Source organism: Meriones unguiculatus, chromosome 2, assembly GCF_030254825.1.
Source record: "Meriones unguiculatus strain TT.TT164.6M chromosome 2, Bangor_MerUng_6.1, whole genome shotgun sequence".
In the NCBI taxonomy this organism is placed as follows: Eukaryota; Metazoa; Chordata; class Mammalia; order Rodentia; family Muridae; genus Meriones; species Meriones unguiculatus.
This window is the reverse complement of record NC_083350.1, coordinates 72153780-72175918: the sequence shown is the minus strand read 5'-3', so window position 1 is coordinate 72175918 and position 22139 is coordinate 72153780. Positions and strand designations below refer to the sequence as shown.

At 40.6% G+C, this 22139-nt stretch overlaps 1 protein-coding gene across 1 annotated transcript in view; it reads left to right on the top strand.

Moving 5' to 3' along the window:
* Positions 1–1136: 1136 nt before the first annotated feature.
* The window catches only part of Taf4b (TATA-box binding protein associated factor 4b), a 114850-nt gene continuing 93847 nt past the window's right edge, over positions 1137–22139 (top strand). Inside the window, exons 1-3 of the mRNA XM_021639921.2 lie at positions 1137–1829; positions 18690–18835; positions 20811–20918. Coding sequence (XP_021495596.2) covers positions 1487–1829; positions 18690–18835; positions 20811–20918 — 597 coding nt within the window. The 5' untranslated portion in view covers positions 1137–1486. The remainder of the gene's footprint in view (positions 1830–18689; positions 18836–20810; positions 20919–22139) is intronic.

The window sequence follows — 22139 nt, the reverse complement described above, 5'->3', positions numbered from 1 at the left end:
ATTTAGGGGGAAACCCTCTAGAGCTAAGCACCCACATACTTGCATAATTTCCCTCAGTATAGTACAATTTGCTACCAAAACAAACAAACCTGAATTTACCGACATGTATGCAAGCAAAGGCGTCTTCTCTGGCTAGATCTTGGAGAAGTATTTCGACCATGGACTGTTGCATACCTACCTCGGTAGACTGTTCTAAAGATTTTTAGAACTGGAGCCCATCCACGATGGCACACAGCTTTCATCCCAGCACCGGGGGCTGGGTCGGGGTAGAGACAGAGACAGTTCCAGGACATCCAGGGCTACCCCGAGAAACCCCGTCCCGAACCTTCCCCACCCCCTTCAAATCTGAATTTGAAGATTAAGACTCAGAAGACTTGTCTTTAGTTTTCCGGACGATGACATGTAAACAATTTAAATACGCTAGGAAATGGTCAGCACTTTGGAAGCTGAGGCAGAAGGATTACCACACTTTCAAGCCAGAAAGAGCTGAAGATATCCTAAGCTGCCGTGTGGAAGCCTGTCTTAGTAAAAGAAAGAATCCAGGTGTGGCTGGTGAAGCCTTAAATCCTAGCGCTGGGAAGGCAGAGCCAAGGCAGCCTTCAACAAAAATAATGGTGGATAGAGACACACAAACCAGTCAGAGGGAATAAAAGACAAGTTCCAGCTTACGCCGAGGCACTTCAAATCTAAAGGAATATTCTAAAAACGATAAAAAGTACACACTATTCGGATCTTCGCCATGTCTACTGCAATGAGAACCCCTCCCCCGAAAACAGGCAAACCCGAAAGACTGAGTTTCTGAACTCCGCCTGCTCCAGGGCCAGCGCTCCGCACTTTGTTCTGAGGTTTTAACGTCCCAGGAAAGGCCGGCGGGGGTTTCGGAAGCGCCGGGCGGGTCGCGGCTCAGCGGGCGCAGCCCGCCGCTCGCACGTGACAACTTTCCGGGAACCTGCGCCCCAGCGCCGCGGAGTCTCGGGAAGATCCTGAGCCGCTCCGGGACCGCCCCTCGTGACGTCACGAGCGCGATCCCTCCCGCCGGCCAATCAGGAGGTCGGATTCCAGGGAAGCCCCGGGTGGCGGGGGCCGCCGGAGCGCGTGCGCACGGGCTCCGCGTGGCTATATAAACATGGCTGGCAGCGCAGCGCCGCGGGCTGTGCGCGGCGCGTGTTCGGCCTCTCTTCGCTCCGCGGGGCCGTAGGCTTCCGAGCTCTCCGGCGGGGGAGCGCAGAGTTCGGGCCCCCCCCGGGTGGGAACTGAAGTGACGCCCCCAAGGGAGCTCCCGGTCCGGGCGCTTGTTCGGCGGGACCGGGACTGAGGCGCGCACGTGGGAGCGCCGCTGAGGGAGCGGCCGGCGGCCCGGAGCGCGCGGGTGCCCCGGGATGCTGCGGCGCCCGGCCCGCGCCCGAGTCGGCCGCCGCCTGCCCCGGCCCGCCTCGCCTCGGCTCCGGGAAGGGCAGCGTCGCTGCCGCTGAGTCTCCCCGAGGGCATGCCGGCGGGCCTCACGGAGCCGGCCGGCGCCGCTGCTGCTCCCGCGGTGGCCGGCGCCTCGGGGGCCGTGAGTATGGCCCCCGCCGCCGCGCTGCCCGTGCGGGTGGAGAGCACCTCGGGGGCCCTGGGCCCCGTGACGAAGGCCCCCGGCGGGGTCTGCGCGGAGTCTGCGGCGCCCCGGCCCTTGCCGTCCCCAGTTGGTACCCTAGTGACCAAAGTGGTGCCTGTCACTGCCCTGCCGAAACTCGGCGGCCCCCGGCTGCCCGCTCCGCAGATAGTCGCCGTGAAAGCCCCTGGCACCACGACCATCCAGCTGCCTGCTAACCTGCAGCTTCCTCCAGGTAGGTGGGACGCGCCAGCTCGCCCCAGGCCGCTCTGGAGGACGCGGAGCCGAGCGAGCCCCGCGCGAGCTTGACCCCGCAGCGAGCGAGCGTGCGGCGGTGATTTGGTCTCCTGACCGCGGAAGAGGTCTACCCACCCAAGGGACACCGGCAGGTCCGGGAGACGCACCTTCAGGACGGCCCCTTGAGGACTAGCTAGAGTTAATGTTCATGTGGAGAAAGGACCAGTGAAAAAGATGTCTTTTTAAAAGAAAGTTTTTTTGAAAATGAAGGCAAAGAGGTTCTTAAATTTAAAAAAGTTAAAATAAGTTTACAGCAGAAGCGATTAGTTTCTTTTCTTTTTTTTTTTTTCCTTTTTTTTCTTTTTCTCTTTTTCCCCTTTAAGACAATATCTCCTGTAGCCCAGGGTGGCTTTGAACTCCCCAGTGTAGGGGAGGATGGGATGACCTTGAGCTCCTTTTATCTCCTTCCAAGAGCCGGGATTACCTGTGTGTGCCCCTGCACCTGGCCAAATGCTGCCTTCTGTACCACCTTAAATGTGCAGTGAATGTAATTGTAAGTTAGAAGAGTCCTTTTGGGAGAGAACGGTGCAGGGGTTTACAAATCGGAACCGTGCAACCGTTGTATTTGAAGTGATTTGTGTGTTGTGTTACTGAGTCTTTGGTTGCCTTTTATCCATTGGAAGCTCATTACTTTGTTGGGCTGTTCTTTATGATTTGCATGAAAGTTTTGCTTTGTGATAATTTACATAATGTGGATGTCTGACTGTTGTGTTGTCACTTGTTCCTTAACTGAAAAAAAAATATTCTGAATTTGTCTTTCATTAATTTTTTTTACGCAGAAAGTGGAAATTGAACATGTTGGTAGTTAGTAATAAAAAACTCTCTGCCAAAAGAGCCTTGATTAAGTCTGGCGATAGTGGCACATTCTTTTTATCCCAGCACTTGGGAGGCAGAGGCAGGCTGATATCTGGGTTCTGGACCAGACTGCTCTATAGAGCGAGTTCTAGAACAGCCAGGGACCTATACAGAGAAACCCTGTCTGGAAATATCAGACAAAGGGAGAGAGAGAGAGAAAGAATTTGGGATAGTAAAGAAATGGCAACATTAATTGAAAAGATTTCTTTAGTATCTCCTAGCAAAAGAACAGAGTCTCCTGTATTGGTGGGGAGGGGTGTGTAGGATAGTTTTATGTTAGCTTGACACAAACTAAAGTGATCAGAGAGGAGGAAGCCTCCTTTGAGAACGTGCTTCCATAAGATCAGGCTGTAGACAAGTCTGTACGGCCTTTTTCTGGGTGGTGCCATCCCTGGCTTTGTGACCCTGGGTTCTATAAGAAAGCAGGTTGAACAATCTATGAGAAGCAAGCCAGGAAGGAAGCAGCACTTCTTCATGGCCTCTGCATCAGCCTCTGACTCTAGATTCCTGCCTTGTGTGAGTTCCTACTCTCACTACTTTTTATGATGAACTGTTGTTTGGAACCTGAATGAAATAAGCCCTTTCTCCCTGAGTTGCTCTGGTCGTGGTGTTTCATCATAGGGGTAGTAACCCTGACTGAGACTGGGAGCTGTTGCTGTATTTGGTTATGGACATTCCGAGCACATTATGTTCTATGCATTTCACAGAAGTCTTTCAGTTGTTCTATGGTACAGAAGGTACCTTTACTTGTAAAAATAGTAAATCATTGGATATGGTATTTGCCAGTTCTAAGTTGTTTCCCTGCCTACAATCTTAACTAGTAGTGGTGAATGTATTTGAATGATAGTACCTGCTGATTTGTTACAGCATACATCCTTGTCTAGTCACAGAAGTCACTACCCCAACCCCCAGGGATTTCTCTGTGTGTCAGTTCCCTGGCTGTCCTGGAACTCACTCTGTAGACCAGGCTGGCCTAAACTCAAAGAGATTTGCCAGCCTCTTCCTCTCAACTGTTGAGGTTAAATGTGTGTGCCACTCATTGAAGTTTTGTAGAAACAGTCAAAAAAAAAAAAAAAAAAAAAGGATTAAGATAGAAAACATTGCCTAGGAGGAAAGCTTACTTTGGTACTATTTTGAATCTGATATACAGGATATCAGATAATGTGACCACTGTGGGGGTCTTGATTCACTGGTTCAGAACTTTGTCTTAACAGAACCCATGTAAAAAGCTCGATGCAGTGGTAGATATTGTAAATATTTTAAATATCTACCATCCCAAGGTGAGATCAGAGGAAAAGACAGGAAAAGAGACACTGTCTCAAAAGAAGGTGGAAGGAGGGAAATGATTCCTCAGAAGTTATCTTCTGGCTTCTGTTTACAGGTTCCTTTCCATACTAACTAAATAAATCTTAAACAGAAACCAAACGTGCATGACTACAGGTTTTTCTAGGGAGTAAGAGCTAAAAATAAAAGGTAAGAGGGCATTTATGAGGGAATAAAAGGTTTCTGCCCTCTCTTTAGCGCCTTAGCGAACATGTGGAACATTTAGGTCCATGTGGCCGTTTCTGAGTCAGTTTAATGCATAGTGCCGGAGGCATTTGCGTGCGTGTCTGTCTGTCTGTCGGTCTGTCTGTTGTTAACCTTCCAGGAGAAGTCCAGCAATCCTTAAGTTTGCCCTGGTATATGTTTCTAGTTCTTCTCCGTACTATGATACTGCTTTCTCTAGTTCTGGCTGCCTTAAACCTTGCTGAGCCATAAATCGCTCACTTTTTAGCCCAGGCTGACTTTAGCTTCCCTAGTGCTGGGATTACAGTCATCTTGGGATCATAGGTGTGAACTACCATTCGTAGCTTTTTGAGATGTGTGTATGTATAGCTATATGTTTTTTGTTTTCCCCCTCCCCCTGAGGCAGGGTTTCTCTGTGTAGCCTTGGCTGTCCTGGACTCACTTTGTAGTCCGGGCTGGCCTCCCAACTGTGATTATAGATGTGTGCCACTGTGTCCAGCTGGGATATATCTAAAACTTTTAAAAACTAAGTTTTTTGCCTGCGCTGGGGATTGTTGTATACAGGGCCTTGTGTATGCTAAGCAAGTGGTCTACTACTGAGCATCTTCAGCTTCCTTTTTTTTAATATTTAAATACCAGCTAGGCTGGGTATGGTGGTACACACCTTTAATCCTAGCGCTCAGGAGGCAGAGGTAGGCAGAGCTCTGAGTTTTGAGGTCTTGAATTTGTGACCCTCTTAACCTCAGCTTTCAGACTACTAGGATTACAGGTGTGTTCTCCCTACCCAGAAAAAGCTTAATTTTAAAAATTATATATATATATTATATATATATATTCATTCTTCAGGGAATTGCTTACGTGGAAGTTAAAGGACAGCTTGTAGGAGTCAATTCTCTCCTACCATTTGATTTCTAAGGCTTGATGGCCCAGTCTTGGTGGCAAGCTCATTTACCTACTAAGCCATCTCAGTAGCAAAAAAGTTTAAATTTTAATGGCAGCATAATTTATTATTTAATAATTCCTTTATTGTACATTCTTGGTTACTTATTAGTTTTTATTATTTACTAAAGTAGATGTTTTTGCATTTAGGTTGTTATGCGTTATGATATTTTTGTTAGGGTAGATAAATGTACTAATAATTGCAGTGTAAGCTGGGTTCTCTGTAAATACTATGAATACAACAGTAAGTAAAGTAGACTACATTTCTCTCAGAAATCCAGTAGGTTTTCTGAATTTCCATAGATTACTTTAGGCTCATTTTTTCTTCAACACTCATTATTTTTTTAAAAATAATCAATGCATTCATAAAACTAACAACAAATATGCAATGAAATAATCACTTGAAGTCTTGTTTTTAATTTTAAGAGTGAAATTTAATAGAGAGAAATAGAACCTGCATTGGCAAATCAACCTCTTTTTTGATCAGTGAAAGGTGGTTAAAACCTAGTGATATACTTTTATTAAATTTAGGAAATGAAAAAAGGGCAATATAAGTGGTTTTAAACTCTGTATGGGAAATTACCATGTGAAAAATAAGAAGATTTTGGCCCAGGCTACCTAAGAGAAGAATACAGCTTAGACATATATGTATTTACAGAACTAAGTGTGAAAATATAACTTAGCCAATTTTGTATGGTTGTAAATCCTTATGTCTTATGGATGCTAAAGGGAAATACATTTTGTTTGCATAATAAAGGCTTTGTGTTCCTAGTATTTTTCTGGTAGAGTAAGGACAGTATATCTCTTTTTTTCCTAACTCTGGGTTATTTGAGAAGAGACTAGAAAGTCAATAGTCAGGTATTTTGATTGATTGTTTTTGTTTATCTAGACAGGGCTTTTTTCTGTGTGTAATTTTGGTCCTGGAACTCACTCTGTAGACCAGGCTGGCCTCGAACTCAGAGATCCACCTGCCTCTGTCTCCTGAGTTCTGGGGTTAAAGGCCTATGCAGCCACCACCTGGCAGGTATTTTAAATTGTAGCAGTTAAGAGTTTTTCTGGAACTAGATTTTTATAGATTTGCTATTCTTAAAGGCTTGGATAGCTCAATTGATGAGGCTCCTAACCCTAAATCTGAGAGATTTGCTATTTCAGGACACTATTTACAAAAGCTCAGAATATGGAAAAATCAAAGAGCTTCCATCCAGGTCAGACTGCCATTGAAACACAATAGTTTATAAAACAAAAAAGTAGACCATTAAATTATGTGAAGGTAGAGAATGGATACCAGTCCACTTTTGAAATCTTAATACTTACAGAGAAAGGTAGTCTGTTACCCAATGTATGATAATTTTTTTAGAAAACAAAGTATCTTTCATGCCTTGACAATTTCATACATGTAAACAATATGTCTTCATCATATCCCCCTAATTTCCCCTTCCACTTCCCAAGGTACCCCAAACATACCCACTCCTCAATTCATGTCATTTTCTAAGCTAACACAATTAATTTTAGTTAATGCTACCCGTTGGAGTGTTGACTGACTTTGTTAGCTTTATCCTGAGCAGTTCTTATGCAGGTAACCTGTACTCATCCCCATCTTCTGACTCTCATATATTCTTATCACTCCCTTCTTCTTGGTGTTCTCTGAATTTGGCAAGGGTTGATATGGATGTTCCATTTAGGGTTGAGCACTCAGTAGACAACACATTCTCAGCACTGTGATCAGTTATAAGTCTGCATTAACTGCTGACCACTGCAGAGAGGAGCTGTTCTGGCTAAAGTTGAAGGCAGCACCAATCTACATGTGTAAACATATACTTAGAAGACAGTTTGACATTTGTCCATTTAGCAAGACCCTTGTTCTTGCAGAGGACCTGTGTTCAATATTCAGCACTTGGACACAACCATAACTCCAGTTTCAGCATCTCTCATGCTTTCTTCTAACTTCCACAAGTATTGTGCATGTGCATATGTGCAAGCAAAACACTCATATACATAAAATAGAATAAATAAATCTTTAAAAAAGATCCACAGATTTTAGAAATTGTTAAAGCTATAGAGGGTTATCATTTGGAAGTAAAATGATAATGAGAGAAAGAAACAAGAATAAGAGGAGGAGTATGAGGTGTGGTTGTAGTTGAAGAGTAAATAAGAAAGACATAGTAAACTGTAGGGAAATGCAAACAACAGTCTTAAATGGAACTGACTAATATACAAACAACACACACACACACACACACACACACACACGAGTAGAAAATAAGATATAAAAAGAATGAATGCTTTGGGAATCAATTGCTTGTACAACTGGACTGGTTGAAAGTGAAGTTCTCTGATCCCTCAATCCCTGGGTTGAAAGAGGAAAAGAGTAGGATCCATTGTTCGCTGTGTGTGGGAGAAGTTGTAAATCGTTTTCTAGTAGTTCTGGAATCTACTCCACTTTGGGCTTTGTGGTCCTGTAGGTGTGGTGTACTTCTGGTTGTTTTATTGCATTATGCTTTTTTGTTTGTTTGTTTGTTTTGTTTTTTCAAGGGTTTCTCTGTGTAGCCTTGGCTGTCCTGGGCTGGTTTTTTGACCAGGCTAGCTTTGAACTCACATGGCTCATTGTGTTTATTTTATAGAATGAATAGGCTATGTTAGCCAACCTTTTGTGAGTAGAAAAAGTAAATCTTAGTTGAAGGAACTACTGTTAAATTGTCTTTGTTTTTTAAGGTAATTTTTACTAGGTTTGTGTTTATTGGATCTGGGCCTTCTATGACTTTGCAAGATTACTAAAGATAGATTCTCTTTAGTAATCTTGCAAAGTAGGTATTAAATTTCCCAATCCAAGAACATCAAGGCATTTTTTTTCATTTATTTAAGTATTTTATTTCTTTTTATACTTTTTTAAGTTTTATTTATATATTTTATAGTTTCGTACTTATTTTGTTAATTTTGTTTGAATCTCTCTCTCGCTCTCTTTTTAAGACAAGGTTTCTCTGTGTACCTTTGGCTATCCTGGACTCTCTTTGTAGATCAGGCTGGCCTCGAACTCACAGCCTGCTTGTGCCTTCCCGAGTGCTGGGATCACAGGTGTGCTCCACCACACCTGGATGAGTCTTGGGTTTTCATATTCGGAGCTGGCCTGGAATTTGCCTGGAGTGGAAGACAACCTTCAACTGTCTCCCAAGTTCTGGGGTTAAAGGTGTGCACCACCATTCCCAGCTTCTCAAGTTTATTATTTTCATGCTTTTGTAAATGGAATTGTTAATTTCATTTAGTTGTTCACTGTAAATGTCAAAATTTTTTTTTTTTTTTTTGCTTTTCTGTTTATTGTGTTTTCTTCCTGCCTTGCTGAACTTAGTAGATCCCACTAGTTTCTTAGGGAATTTGCTATAATTTTCTCTATATAAGAACATGTATGGGCTTTACTACTTTGTTTCAGATCTAGATGTCTTTGCCTAATTGCCTAGGTTTAAAGAAAAATGGAAATTGCAAGTAGTCATTCCTCTCAACTCCCTCATCTCTAACATCTTTCCTGGTACTAGCTCTAAAGCTTGTCTTTCACTGAGTGATGTTAGCTGTGGGTCTTCTTTAGATTTCTTTTATAGATTGAGGAAATGTCTATCTTGTTGAATGTTTATCTGCAAGAAAAAGAAATTTGAAGGACTGTAGAGATGGAGTTCCAGGGGATCTGATGCTATCTTCTGGGCTCCCTGCACCTGTACTCATACTTCCACCGTGTGTGTGTGCACATACATACACACACACACATGTATACACACATACATATGTATATCTAGTTGTGTGTGTGTGTTTTCCTGTTGATAAGGTATTTTACTTAATGTTCAGTTATTGAACCAACCTTTGAGATAATGTCATGTTTGTTGTCCTGTGTATAATGCTTTTGCAATAACACTAGATTCAGTTTGCTATTAATTGATTGGGACTTTTTTGTATGCATGTTCAAAAGGGTTTATAATTTGTTGTGATCTCTTTTCCTGTTTCTAATGTGGCTGATACTGACCTGACAAAATGAGTTAAATGGCATTTATTTGAAGATGTCAAATATTAGCCTTTTTTTTCCCCTCAGTGTTTGATAGATTTGACCAATAGAGCCAGTTAAACTTGGGCTTGTTGCATAATTTTTTTATTTGTTATTTTTATTTTTTAGATTTCTGTTCAAATTGTCTATGTCTTCATAATAAAGTTTAGTACTTTGTGTATTTCTATGAATTTGTCTCTCGTTTATAAACTTATTTGGTTTATTTATTTACAGTTGTTTAGGACTTTTTCTCTATGCTTTGCTCAGAAACAAACAAAATGCTTGTTGAGCAGCCATTGTGCTTGGCTGTGAGGTTATAGTGGGGAGAATAAGAAGGCCACACTATGTGTAAGCCTGGGTGCTTGGCAGAGTGCAAGTACTGCTCCCTTGGTTGTTTCACATGTTAGTAGTTTTTGAGTCTTCTTTCCTAGTATGTCAGGTGTTTCTTATGTTGTTGTTTTGTTTTGTTTTGTTTTCTTAGTTTTGTTTCTTTTGTTTTTTTGAGATAGGGTCTCACTATGTAGAAATAGCTGTCCTGGAACTCAGAGAGATCCTCCTGCCTCTGCCTCCCAATCCTATTAAAGGCCCATTCTGCAAATTTGTCGGTTTTGATAATCTTTTCAAAGTTTTGGGTTGATTAATTTTTCTCAATTTTTTGTTCCATATTATGTTTATCTTTGTTGTAATCTTTATCGATAATTTCTTTACATGTGGTTGTTTTAGTTTTTAGTTTGCTGTTTCTAGTGTCCCAGGTTGTGGGGTATTAATTAATGGTTTGAGATCTCTCTCTCACTCTCTTCTCCCAGACAGGGTTTCTCTGTGCAATCTGTAGCCTTAGTGCTGGGATTAAACGTGTGTGCCACCACTGTCCAGCTCTGGTTTGAGATCTGTTTAAGACAGACATTTGTAGCTATAAATTGTTTTTGTAAACATCACATTGACTACACTCCATAAATCTTGCTATTTTGTATTTTCTTTGCCCCTTATGTCTATCTTTTCAATTCCCTTTATGATTCTTTAAATTGGCCCATTGGTTTTTTTAATGTGTTGCTTAATATCTGTATATTTGTAAATTTATGAACTCTTTCTGTTATTTCTACTTTCATCCTATTGCAGTTGGACTCAGCACATTTGCGTTTTCAGTACTTTTAAATTTATCAGGGTTTGTTCTGTGAACTAATGTACGAGTTCTTTGTTTTTAGATTTTATTTTATTTTTTTATGTGTTTGTGTTTTGTCTGTATGGATGGGTATATGTCCATGTGTGCAAGTGCTCTCTGAATTTACATCCCCTGGAGCTAGAGTTACAAGTGATTGTGAGTTTCCTGATGTGGGTGTTTCATGCTGCTAATGAGCTTAGGGTGTTTTGAAAGAGCAGCAAACATTCTTAACCTATGAGCCATCTCTCCAGCACCCTCACCCCCAGGTAGTACTGATTGGCCTGGAATTTGCTTAAGTAAACCAGGCTGATCTTGAGTTTGCTGTGATTTTCATACATCTTCCTGAGCACTGGGATTACAGTGGAGTACCATCATGCCTAGTTTAAACAGTCCATGTTTAAAATTGTTCTTTGTACAATTAAAGCCTTTTAAAAAACCATTTATTTAGCTGGTCGTGGTGGCACACAACTGTAATCCCAGCACTTTGGGGGGCAGAGGCAGCAGCAGTGGCAGGCAAATCTCTGAGTGTGAGATAAGCCTGATCTAAAAAGAGAGACCAGGACAGCCAAGGCTACACAGAGAAACTCTGTCTTGAACTGCCCCCCCACCAAAAAAGTTATTTATTTTTATTTTATCTATATATTGGTGTTTTGCCTGTACATATGTCTGTGCGATGGTGTCAGATTCCCCAGAACTAGAATTACAGACAGTTGTGAGCTGCTATGTGGGTGCTGGGAATTGAATCAGGTCCTTTGGAAGAGCAGCCAGTGTTCTTAACCCACTTAATTCACTTTACATCCCTATTGTAGCCCTCTTCCCTCTCTCCTCCCTCCCTAGTCCCCTTTCTCTCATCCCCTACTCAGAAAAGGGGAGGAGGCCCACCCCCATCCACTAACCCACCAACTTACCAGAGCACATCAAGTTGCATCAGGACTGAGCGCATCTTCCCCTGTGGCCTGGGAAGGCAGCCCTGCTAGAGGGAAGTGATCAAAAACAGGCAACAAAGTTCATGTCAGAGATAGCCCCTGCTTTCCTTACTAGGGAACTCAGACAAAGACCAAGCTGCCCATGGGCTGCATTTGTGTAGGAAACCCAGGTCCAGTCCATGCATGGTCCCTGGTTGTTGCTTCAGTCTTCGTAAGCCCTGTGGGCCCAGGTTAGTTGGCTCTGTTGGTCTTCTTGTGGATTTCCTGTTCCTGTCCCTTCTGTCCTTCCCCCTTCTTCCACAGGAGTCCCTGCACTCTGCCCAATGTTTGGCTATTGGTCTCTGCATCTGTTTCCTTCAGGTGCTAGGTAGGGCCTCTCCAGGGACAGCTATGCTAGGATCCTGTCTTTTGAGCATAACAGGATATCATTAATAGTGTCAGGGGTTGGCTCTATTCCATGGGGTGAGTCTCAGGTTGGGCAGGCATTGGTTGGACATTCCCTTAATATCTGCTCCATTTTTATCTCTGTATATCTTATAGGCAGGGTAATTTTGGGTGGAAGTTTTTGTGGGTGGGTTGGTGTTCTCCTCCCTCCACTAGGAGACCTATCTAGTTTGAGGGTGGCTTCTTTAGTCTTTATGACTCCTGCTACTAGAAGTGTTAGCTAGAGTCATCCCAATATCTTCACAGTAGGTTTCCAACTTTGCCACAGTGATGCCCTCACCCAGGTTTTCTCTTCTCTCTGCAAGTCCTCTGTGTCCTCCCCACTCTTCTACCCAGGTCTGATCTCCATCTTCATGTCTTTTTGAGCTCCCTCTCTTACCCTGTTCCCTCTCTTCAACCTCTTCTACTGTCAGTTCTATTTCCCATTTTGAGTAGGGTTTAAGCATCCTCCCTTGGGCCTTTCTTGTTACTTAGCTTCTTTGGGTCTGTGAATTGTAGTATGGTTATCTTGTACTATGGCTAAAAATCCACTTATAAGTGAGTATATACCATGTATGTTTTTTGGGTTTGGGTTATTTCACTCAGGATGATCTTTTCTAGTTCCATCCACCTGTCTGAAAATTTCAAGATGTCTTTGTTTTTAATAGCTGAATAGTATTCCATTGTAAATGTACCACAGTTTCTTTATCCATTCTTTGGTTATATCTGGGTTATTTTTGTCTATTAAGAATAAAGCTGCTACAGTTGAGCAAATGTCCTTGTATGGTGGAGCATCTTTTGGATATATGCCCAGGAGTAGTACAGCTGGGTCTTGAGGTAGTGCTATTGCCAATTTTCTGAGAAAGCAACCAGATTGATTTCCAAAGTGGTTTACACTCCCACTAGCAATGGAGGAATGTTCCCCTTTCTCCACATCCTCCCCAGCATGTGCTATCACTTGAGTTTTTGATCTTAGCCATTCTGATGAGTATAAGATGGAATCTCAAAGTTTTGATTTGCATTTCCCTGATGACTAAGGACTTTGAGCATTTCTTTGAGAGCTTCTCTGCCATTTGAGATTTCTTTGTTGAGAATTCTTTGCTTAGCTCTGTGTTCCATTTTTAAATTGGGTTATTTGGTTTCTTAGTGTTTAATTTCATGATTTCTTTATATATTTTGAATATTAGCCCTCTGTCAGATGTAGGGTTGATGGAGATATTTTCCCAATCTGTAGGCTGCCGTTTTGTTCTATTGACAGTGCCCTTTGCCTTCCAGAAGTTTTCAGTTTCATGAGGTCTCTTATTGTTATTTAATTATTGTTGGTAACTGAGCTGTTGGTCTCCTATGCCAGTGAGTTCAAAGCTGATTTCCACTATTTTTTTTTTTAGATTTATTTATTTTTATTATGTATGCAGTGTTCTGTCTGCATGTAAACCTGCACACCAGAAGAGGGCACTAGATCTCATTGTAGATGGTTGTGAGCCACCATGTGGTTTTGAATTGAACTCAGGACCTCTGAAAGAGCAGCCAGTGATAAATATGGATCTTTTTGCCGGGTGATAAATACAGATCTATTTGTATTTTTCTACATGTAGACATTCAGTTAGACTAGCATCATTTGTTGAAGATGCTTTATTTTTTCCATTGTATGGTTTTGGCTTCTTTGTCAAAAAACAAGTGTCCATATGTTTGTGGGTATTTTTCTGGGCCTTTGATTCAATTCATTTGATCAATCAGTCTATATCTATGCCAATATCATGCTTGAAATCCAGGATGGAGATACTGCTAGAAGTGCTTCTGTTGTATAGGATTGTTTTAGCTATTCTGGGTTTTTCGCTTTTCCATATGAAGTTTAGGATTGCTCTTTTAGATTCCATAATGAATTGTGTTGGTATTTTGATGGGAATTGTGTTGAATCTATAGATTGCTTTTGTTAAGATGGCCATTTTTACTATGTTAATCCTACCAATCCACGAGCATGGGAGATCTTTCCATCTTCTGATACCTTCTTCAGTTTCTTTCTTCAGAGACTTGAAGTTCTTGTCATGTCATTCACTTGCTTGGTTAGAATTAAATCAAGATACTTTATATTATTTGCTATTGTGGTTTTCCTAATTTCTTTCTTAGCCTGTTTGTTGTTTGTACAGGAGGGCTATTTATTTTTCTTTTCTTTTCTTCCTTCCTTCCTTCCTTCCTTCCTTCCTTCCTTCCTTCCTTCCTTCCTTCTTTCTCTGTCTCTTCTTTTTTTTTTTTTTTTTTGAGTGAATATTTTATCTAGCCACTTTGCTGAAGGTCTTTATCAGCTGTAGGTCTTCACTTTTGGGGTCATTTAGATATATTTTGGCTTCTTCCCTTCCAATCTGTATCCCCTTGATCTCCTTTAGTTGTCTTATTTCTCTAGTTAGGACTTCCAGTACTATATTAAAGAGATAAGGAGAGAGTGAGAAGCCTTGTCTTGTCCATTATTTTAGTGGAATTGCTTTAGTAAGTTTTTCTCCGGTTTGCTGTAGATTGTCTTTGTTGTGTTTAGTTATGTGCCTTGTATCTCTGATCTTTCCAAGTCTTTTAACATGAGTGGGTGTTGGATTTTTCTTCTGCATCTAATGAATTGATCAAGTGTTTTGTTTTGATTTCAGTTTGTTTATGGTGGATTACATTGATGGATTTTTCTATATTGAATCACCCCTGCATGCCTGGGATGAAGCCTGCTTGATTATGGTGGATGATATTTTTGATATGTTCTTGGATTCGCTTTGAGTATTTTATTGAGTACTTTTGCGTCAGTTTCTTCAAGTGTATATCTTCTACACCTGAAATTATCTCCTCCATCTCTTGTATTCTATTGGTGATGTGTACCTCTGTAGTTCCTGTTCTCTTCCCTAAGCTTTCCATCTCTAGAATTTTCTCAACTTGTGCTTTCTTTATTGACTCTGTTTCCATTTTCAGGTATTGAACTGTTTTATTCATTTCTTTCATCTGTTTGATTGTATTTTCCAGTAGTTCTTTGAGGGACTTATTTCTTTTCATCCTCAAGGCCTCTATCTTCTGCATAAGGTCATTTTCTTGTGTTTCACTTGTGTTAGAATACCCAGGGCTTGCTTGTTGTATTAGGATAGCTAGGTTCTGTTGATGCCATATTGCCCTGGTTTAGGTCGGGGGATTACGTTGTGGTTGTCTAACCTGCGTGATCCTAAGGTCTGGCAGGTCTCCCCAATAGGCTAATAATAGAGCCTTGAACCTTAGGCTGGATCTGTACTTCCCTGGAATCTGGAATCATATCTGGATGGCGGGAATAGTCTGGAGGTCTGAGGCTGGAACCCTGTGTGTCTGGCAGCTAGGATCTCTCCTCTCTCTGGGGAAACACAATGGATGTTGGCATTTTGGAGTCAGCAGCAGGGGCATTTGCTCACTCTGCACAGTCTCTGTGATCCCAGTGCTCTGGTTCCTCAGACTCTGTGTGCACTACAGCACAGTCTTATGGAGGCATTTTCTAAAATATTTATTTATTTATTTATTACAATTTATTCACTTTGTATCTCCGTTGCAGCCCCCTCCCTTGTCTCTTCCCAGTCTCTCCCACCCTCCCTTTTCTCCCCCTATTTCCTTTCCCTAGTACCCTGATAGAGGAGGACTCCTCCCCTTCTATCTGACCCTAGCCTATCAGGTCTCATCAAGATTGGCTATATCATTTTCATCAAGATTGGCTGTATCATCTTCCTCTGTGGCCTGGTAAGGCTTCACCCCCCAGGGGAGGTGATCAAAGAGCAAGCTACTGAGTTCTTGTCAGAGACAGCCCCGGTACCCCTCACTAGGGAACCTACTTGGAAACAGCAGACTATGGGCTTCCTCTAAACAGGGGGTCTAGGTCCTCCCCATGCATGGCCCTTGTTTGGAGTATCGGTCTCTGCATGCCCCCCTTGGGCCCAGGTTTTTTGGCTCTGTTGTTCTCCTTGTGGAGTTCCTATCCTCTCCAGGTCTTTCTGTCTCCCTCTTCCATAAGTTTTCTGGCACTCTGCCCAAAGTTTGGCTATGAGTCTTAGTATCACCTTTGATAACCTGACGGATAGAGTCTTTCAGAGGTCTTCTGTTGAAAGCTTCAGTCCTGTTACTTGTCCTCTCCTATTTCTGATGTCTATCACTTTTGTCCTGAATAAGGATTAAGCCTCTTCCCTAAGGTCCTCCTTGTTGTTTAGCTCTTTAGGACTATAGATTTTAGTATGATTATCCTCTATTATATGGTTAATATCTACTTATAAGTGAGGAGGCATTTTCTTAATTGACATTCCCTCCTCTCAGATGACTGTTGCTTGTGTCAAGTTGACAAAACTATCCAGCACAGTGAATCTGCTTTTAATTATATGCACACCCAATTTTTCCTAGCCATTGGGTGGTAAATAGGGGATTCTTTAGAGTTCACTGGAAGCACAGTTTGCTTTATTGTGTATGTACCCAAAACTAGTTAAGGTTGGGTTGGGCCCTACCTTCTATACCAGATAGGTTCTGAAACACATTCCAGTAGTAATTAATTATGTTTGATGGTCATTATGGGGAGGAGAAATGTATTCATTGTTCATGGGAGAGTGTGTGTGTGTAGGTTGCTAACAAGATGCTTCTTGTATTGTTAAGATACGGGTATGTATGCATTGTATGCATAGGTGAGGGTCTAAGGTTGCCAAGTTCATTGTTAGGAAAATCTCTGTGTATAGCCCAAAACAAGCAAAATTTCAGATTGCCAAGTTACTCCACATACTCAGCTGCCTCAGTTTAATGCATATATATTTTAAATGTATTCTATTGGTAGTTTTTGTTTGTTTTGTTTTTTTGCTTTACTCTGATATTATTAAGACTACTTTAGCTTTCTTCTGCTTACTGTTGTGTTCTATTTTCCTTATTTCTTTCTACCTTTTTTTAGATTTACTTATGTATACAATGTTCTGTCTGCATGTACACCTGCACACCAGCAGAGAGCACCATATCTCATTATAAGTGGTGGTGAGCCACAATGTGGTTGCTGAGAATTGAACTCATGACCTCTGGAAGAGCAGCCAGTGCTCTTAACCTCTGAGCAATCTCTACAGCCCCTCCACCTTTTTTTGCGACTGAAATATTTACCTTAGACGGAACTGGAACTTACTGTATAGATCAGGATACTCTTGAATTCTCAGCCTCTTACATGCTGGTATTATAGGCTGAACTACCATGCCCTGTTTTAAACTTGTATTTTTAAATCTAAGACAAGACTTAGGAAAATATCAAATGATTGGGTATTGCTCTATCTACTCCTGTACTTTTGATATAGTTGAATTTGATATTTTTTTGTTTTCTATTCCCTTTTTTTATTTATTCTCATGTTTCTATTAAGAGGGTTTATTAATTTATTATCATTATTTTCTCTTGGTGTTTTGAGATAGGGTTTCTTGGTGTAATATCCCTGGCTGTCCTAGAATGTCTCTGTAGACCAGGCTGGTCTTGAACTCACAGAGATCCCCCTGATTCTGCTTCCCAAGTGCTGGAATTATAGGAGTGTACCACCATGGCTTGGCTATGAGGATTCATTTTTATATACCATAATGTTTTTATACAGTTATTCACCATTTGTGGGGGATCAGTTTCTCTAAGGAGATACTTACTTGGGGACAAGAGTTTGGCATGCTTCTCTTTGAGTGACATCATTACTATACGAGTAGGCTACTGTACTTTTGTCTTTCCCACTGTTTTCCCACAGAGTTAAGGTCCTTAGTGTGCCAGTTGAGGGATCCCACTATGGAGTGGGAACTCTGGGAAGAAAAAGTACATTATCCTAAGGTGAACCTGCCTTCCTGTATATGGTCCCTTACCAGATCCTTAATCCAGCCAATGGAATTATCTCTTAAGGGACAATGGCATGTCTTTAAGGAAGATTCTATTCTTTATTATTACAATGACATGCTTGGTATGTTTTGGATTTTGGAGCATATCGAATGCTTTCATAATTTCAGGATAAAGATGTTGTCGAATAGTCTAGGCACATATTCTAAAATTCTGAAATAAGTATATTTGATGAGGTATGCTCAGTAGGTATGACATGTCTTCTGAGGGTTTTCTGTTCTATTTGTTTGGTCAGCTTATGTAGTATTATGCTGTTCCTATACCATCTTTAAAATTTATTCTACGTGTATGATTGTTTTGCCTGTATGTATGTCTATGCACCGCTTGTGTGCAGTGTCTTTGGAGGCCTGAAGAGGGCATCATTTCCCTGGAACTGGAGTTGAGGAGAGGGTTGTAGGCCTCCATATGGGTGCTGGAAACAGAATGCCAGTCCCCTGCAAGATCAGCAAGTATTGGTGAGCCACCTCTCCAGCTCCCTGTCCATCTTAAAATAGTAGTGTAGTGTCAGCATCATAAAGGAAAAGTATGTTGCTTATTTCACAAGTATCTTTTCATATACTTTGATTAAAAAATACTTTGTATAGTTGTGCTTTTGTTTATTCATTCATTTATATCTTTTTATTTATTATTTATTTATTTATTTATTTATTTATTTATTTATTTATTTATTTTTGAGACAGTGTTTCTTTTTGTAGCCTTGGCTGTTCTGGACTCAGTTTGTAGACCAGGCACAGAGATCTGTCTGCCTCTGCCTCCATGAGTGCTGGGATTACAGGTGTGCACCACTACACCAGGCTAGATATATTTTTTTTAAGACAGGCCAAATTTGGCCGTGCGCCTGTATTCCCCTTGACTCAGCTTTGTAGTCCTGGAATTATAGGTGTGTGCTGCATGCTCATCTTAAAAAACTTTGAATGAAAATATTTTATCATTGTATAGTAATTAGTGAACATGGAGCTCATTATATGTTAGATATTTATTCTGAATATCTATGGCAATTCAGAAATATATGAAATGGGAAACAGAAATATGTGATGCTTGATGCTTGTGTTTTATTTATCAGCTTCAGAGTCACCGTTGTTTTTCTTTTAATTATAGGAACAGTTTTGATCAAAAGTAACAGTGGTCAGTTGATGCTGGTGTCTCCTCAGCAAGCTGTAGCAGGAGCTAAGACCTCAAGTAACATAACTCCAAGGCCTGCAGTACCGGCAAACACTCAGACAGTCAAGATCTGTACAGTGCCGGTAATCTCTCTTACTCTACTTACTTTTTAGCCACTGTCTTCATTTAAACATGTACATGTTTGCCAGTAAAAATTTAAGATGATTTTGCTCAATTTTAATATCAAATTATACCTTTATTCTCAGTGATTTTATTGTACTCAAAGGAAATGTTGAAAAGGGGCAGTGTGTATGTGTTGAAAGAATATACCCATTCTGAGTCAGGGTTTTGGAATGTATGTATGTGGTTGTGTGCGTGCATGTGTGTTTCTATAAGTATGCAGACCAGAGGCTAATACTCACTGGGTATCTCCCTCAGTTGTGCTTTAGGTTTTTTTGTTGTTGTTTTGGTTTGAGACAGGTGTATTAGATTGGATGGTCAGCAACCTCGAAGGACATTTCTGTCATTGTCTCTCCAAGAATCCCCTACCTGTTTTGTTTGTTTGTTTTATTTTTTTACACTTTGTTGGGGGTCTGAACTCAGGTCTTCATGCTTATTAAAAAAGCACTGTACTGAGTGAGTCATCTCTTCATCTCTGTTTTACTTTAAATTTGTAGTTAGTAAGACTCTGATTTAAAGTATTCATTTTCTTCCATATATTATAGAAATTACTTCTAAGTAATACAAGAATCTGCCTTAATATTTCATTAGTTTTGCCTTGTTGGAAGTGACTTTTTTATAAATGTTTATCCTTTTATGTCACTGAAATTTAGTTTGTGTCATTTTAAAATACATTCTTAAGAACATTCTTAGTTTAACTAGAAAATGTTGGTGTTGGGGAGATATTTTGGCTGGTAAAGCACTTGTAGCCCAAGCTTGAGGATTTGAGTTTGATCTCCAACACTTACTATATACCAGGTACAAAGGTAAAAGCACTTGTAATTATAGCACTGAAATCAAAAGGATTCCCAGGGCTTGCTAGCCTGCTGGTGGAGTCAAATTCAAGAGCTTCAGGTTCAGTGAGAAAGAAAGAGAGAGAGAAAGAATAATTGGGGTAGATATCCAATGTCAAAGGTTGATTGCTTTCCTCCCTCTCTCCCTGTTCTTTTTTCCTCTCTTTTCTCTTTTTAACTTTATTATTACTTTTATTTCTTTGTTTTGTGTGTGTATGTATAGCGGGGTAGTATGCTGTGGCTATACTTGTGGAAGGAGGACAGAGGGCAACTTTCAGAAGTTAATTCTCTCCTACCTGGATGGAGCACAGCCCTTTGTGCCATCTTGCTTGTCGTACTTCCAATTATGATACTAGTTGCTCAATTAGTTATTTTCTCTGTCAGTAGGGCATTTTTCTTCTAATTTGGTTTAGCTATGGGTTAACAGATTTTTGTTTATAATTAAATTTAGATAAGAGTATGTTTTCTGTATGACAAATCAAGTTTAAGGTTTAATTTTTTATTTTCTTATTGTGTGTATGATATATGTGTATGACTGTGGGTGTAGACACATGCTACAGTGTTCAAGGGGAGGGCAGAGGACAACCTTTAGGACTCAGTTCTGTCTTTTCACCATGGGGTTCTGGGAATCATGATTATTGTCAGGCTAGTATGGTAAGAGCTTTTATTCTCTGAGCTGTCTTGCTGGACCAAGTTTAAGATTTTATTGCTGAATGTTGTAGAACTAACTTAATTGGAGAATTAACATAAAAGAAAAGGTTATTTTATGGATCAGTTGCTTTCTTTAAGAAATGTCTACTAACCAACTGATCAGTTAAGTTTATGATATAGAATGTTCATAAGATACAGTATATGCCAAATAAGTTTGCTTAAAGTCTTTTCATTTTGTTTACAATACTGGTTGATTTAAAATGACTAATATTCACTGGGTTTGGTGACACGTTCCAAAGGCAGAAACAGGTAGAACTTTGTTAGTTCTTGAATGGTTGGTCTATGTGTTGAGATCTAGACCAGCCAAGTCTGTATAGTAAGACTCTTAAAAAAATAAGTAAGTAGACAAAGTGACTAATACTAATAACTGTGTCATCTTGTCCTTTTTTCCAAGAATTCTAGCTCACAATTAATGAAGAAAGTAACAGTGGCACCTGTTAAAAATTTGGCACAGATAGGAACTAGTGTGTCAACTACTGCCTCCAGTGCTTCCTCAGGACAAGTAAGTGGTGTGTGTGTGTACACTGGGTGTTTTCTCATTATTGCTCAATTATTTCTTGCTAGATATTTAAGCATGTATGTGATGTTGAAGGCATATAACATATTGTGTTGCTTATCAGTCTGTGAACTGTTGAAGTAGAAATAAAACATAGTATCTACTATTATTAGACATTCCTTGCATAATGAATTAAAGTTATATAAATACATCTAACCACCATGTATTGCAGTCTCCAGAAGGAGTTGCTAAAGTAGAATTTGGTGGATAAGTTATTTGTTAGGAATCAATACCTGTCAAGGAAGGAGATTAAGTTTGATCTAGATTCAGGATTGATAAAATTTCAGCCAACCTAATAGAGAACACTGGAACATATGTACCTTTTCAGCATTGTCCTACTGTGAACTGCTAGAGTCTTCTGGGCTTTCTTGGACTCCCTGGGGAAGTTGTACTTTTGTGCAAAGTCTCTTCTTTGCAACAGTGACCAAAGTAAAGGAACTGATAGCTGAAAGTCATCCAATAGCATTCTAGCAGGACGATACAAATTTCTGCTTGCAGTGGTTCATTGAAATTTACATCTTATGTCGCTTGTATATATATTTCTCATGCATGTTATAGACAACTGTCATACATGTTATAGTCAACTGTTCTGGGATGCTAGTGGACTTTTCTGGAGAAACAGAGGTTAAAAGATGGATTATATAGCCTTTCTTCTGCAGCTGATACTAAATCATGTCAGCATCCCTCTGTATTACTCTCATTCTTACATGTTAGCTATGCTGCTCTTGGGAGTTGCCTACTAGTAGACTTTCCTCTCTTAGAGATTTCTGTGGACTATATGTTTCTGCCCCTTCGTTCGTTTCTACTGTTTTCCACTCATAACAGAATAGCACAAGCACAGATTGAGTAATTGGTAGTGAATAGACGTTTGTGTGACTCATGATTCTGGAGTTGGAAGTCTAAGATCATGGTGTCAGTATATAGGAGAGCCTTATTCTATGGCAGATATATCATATAGCAAGAAACCATGGCGCCCCTGGAGAAAGAGGAGGGGAGTGATGGGACCTGAACTTAACTTTTTATTAGGCTACTTCTCATTCATGGAATAAATAGCAGCCTTGATCCATTTACAATCTACTCATACCCTGATCGCTTCTTAAAGGTCTGATTTCTTGATACCAGTATAATGACAATTATATTTCAACGTAAATTTTGGAAGGGATATTC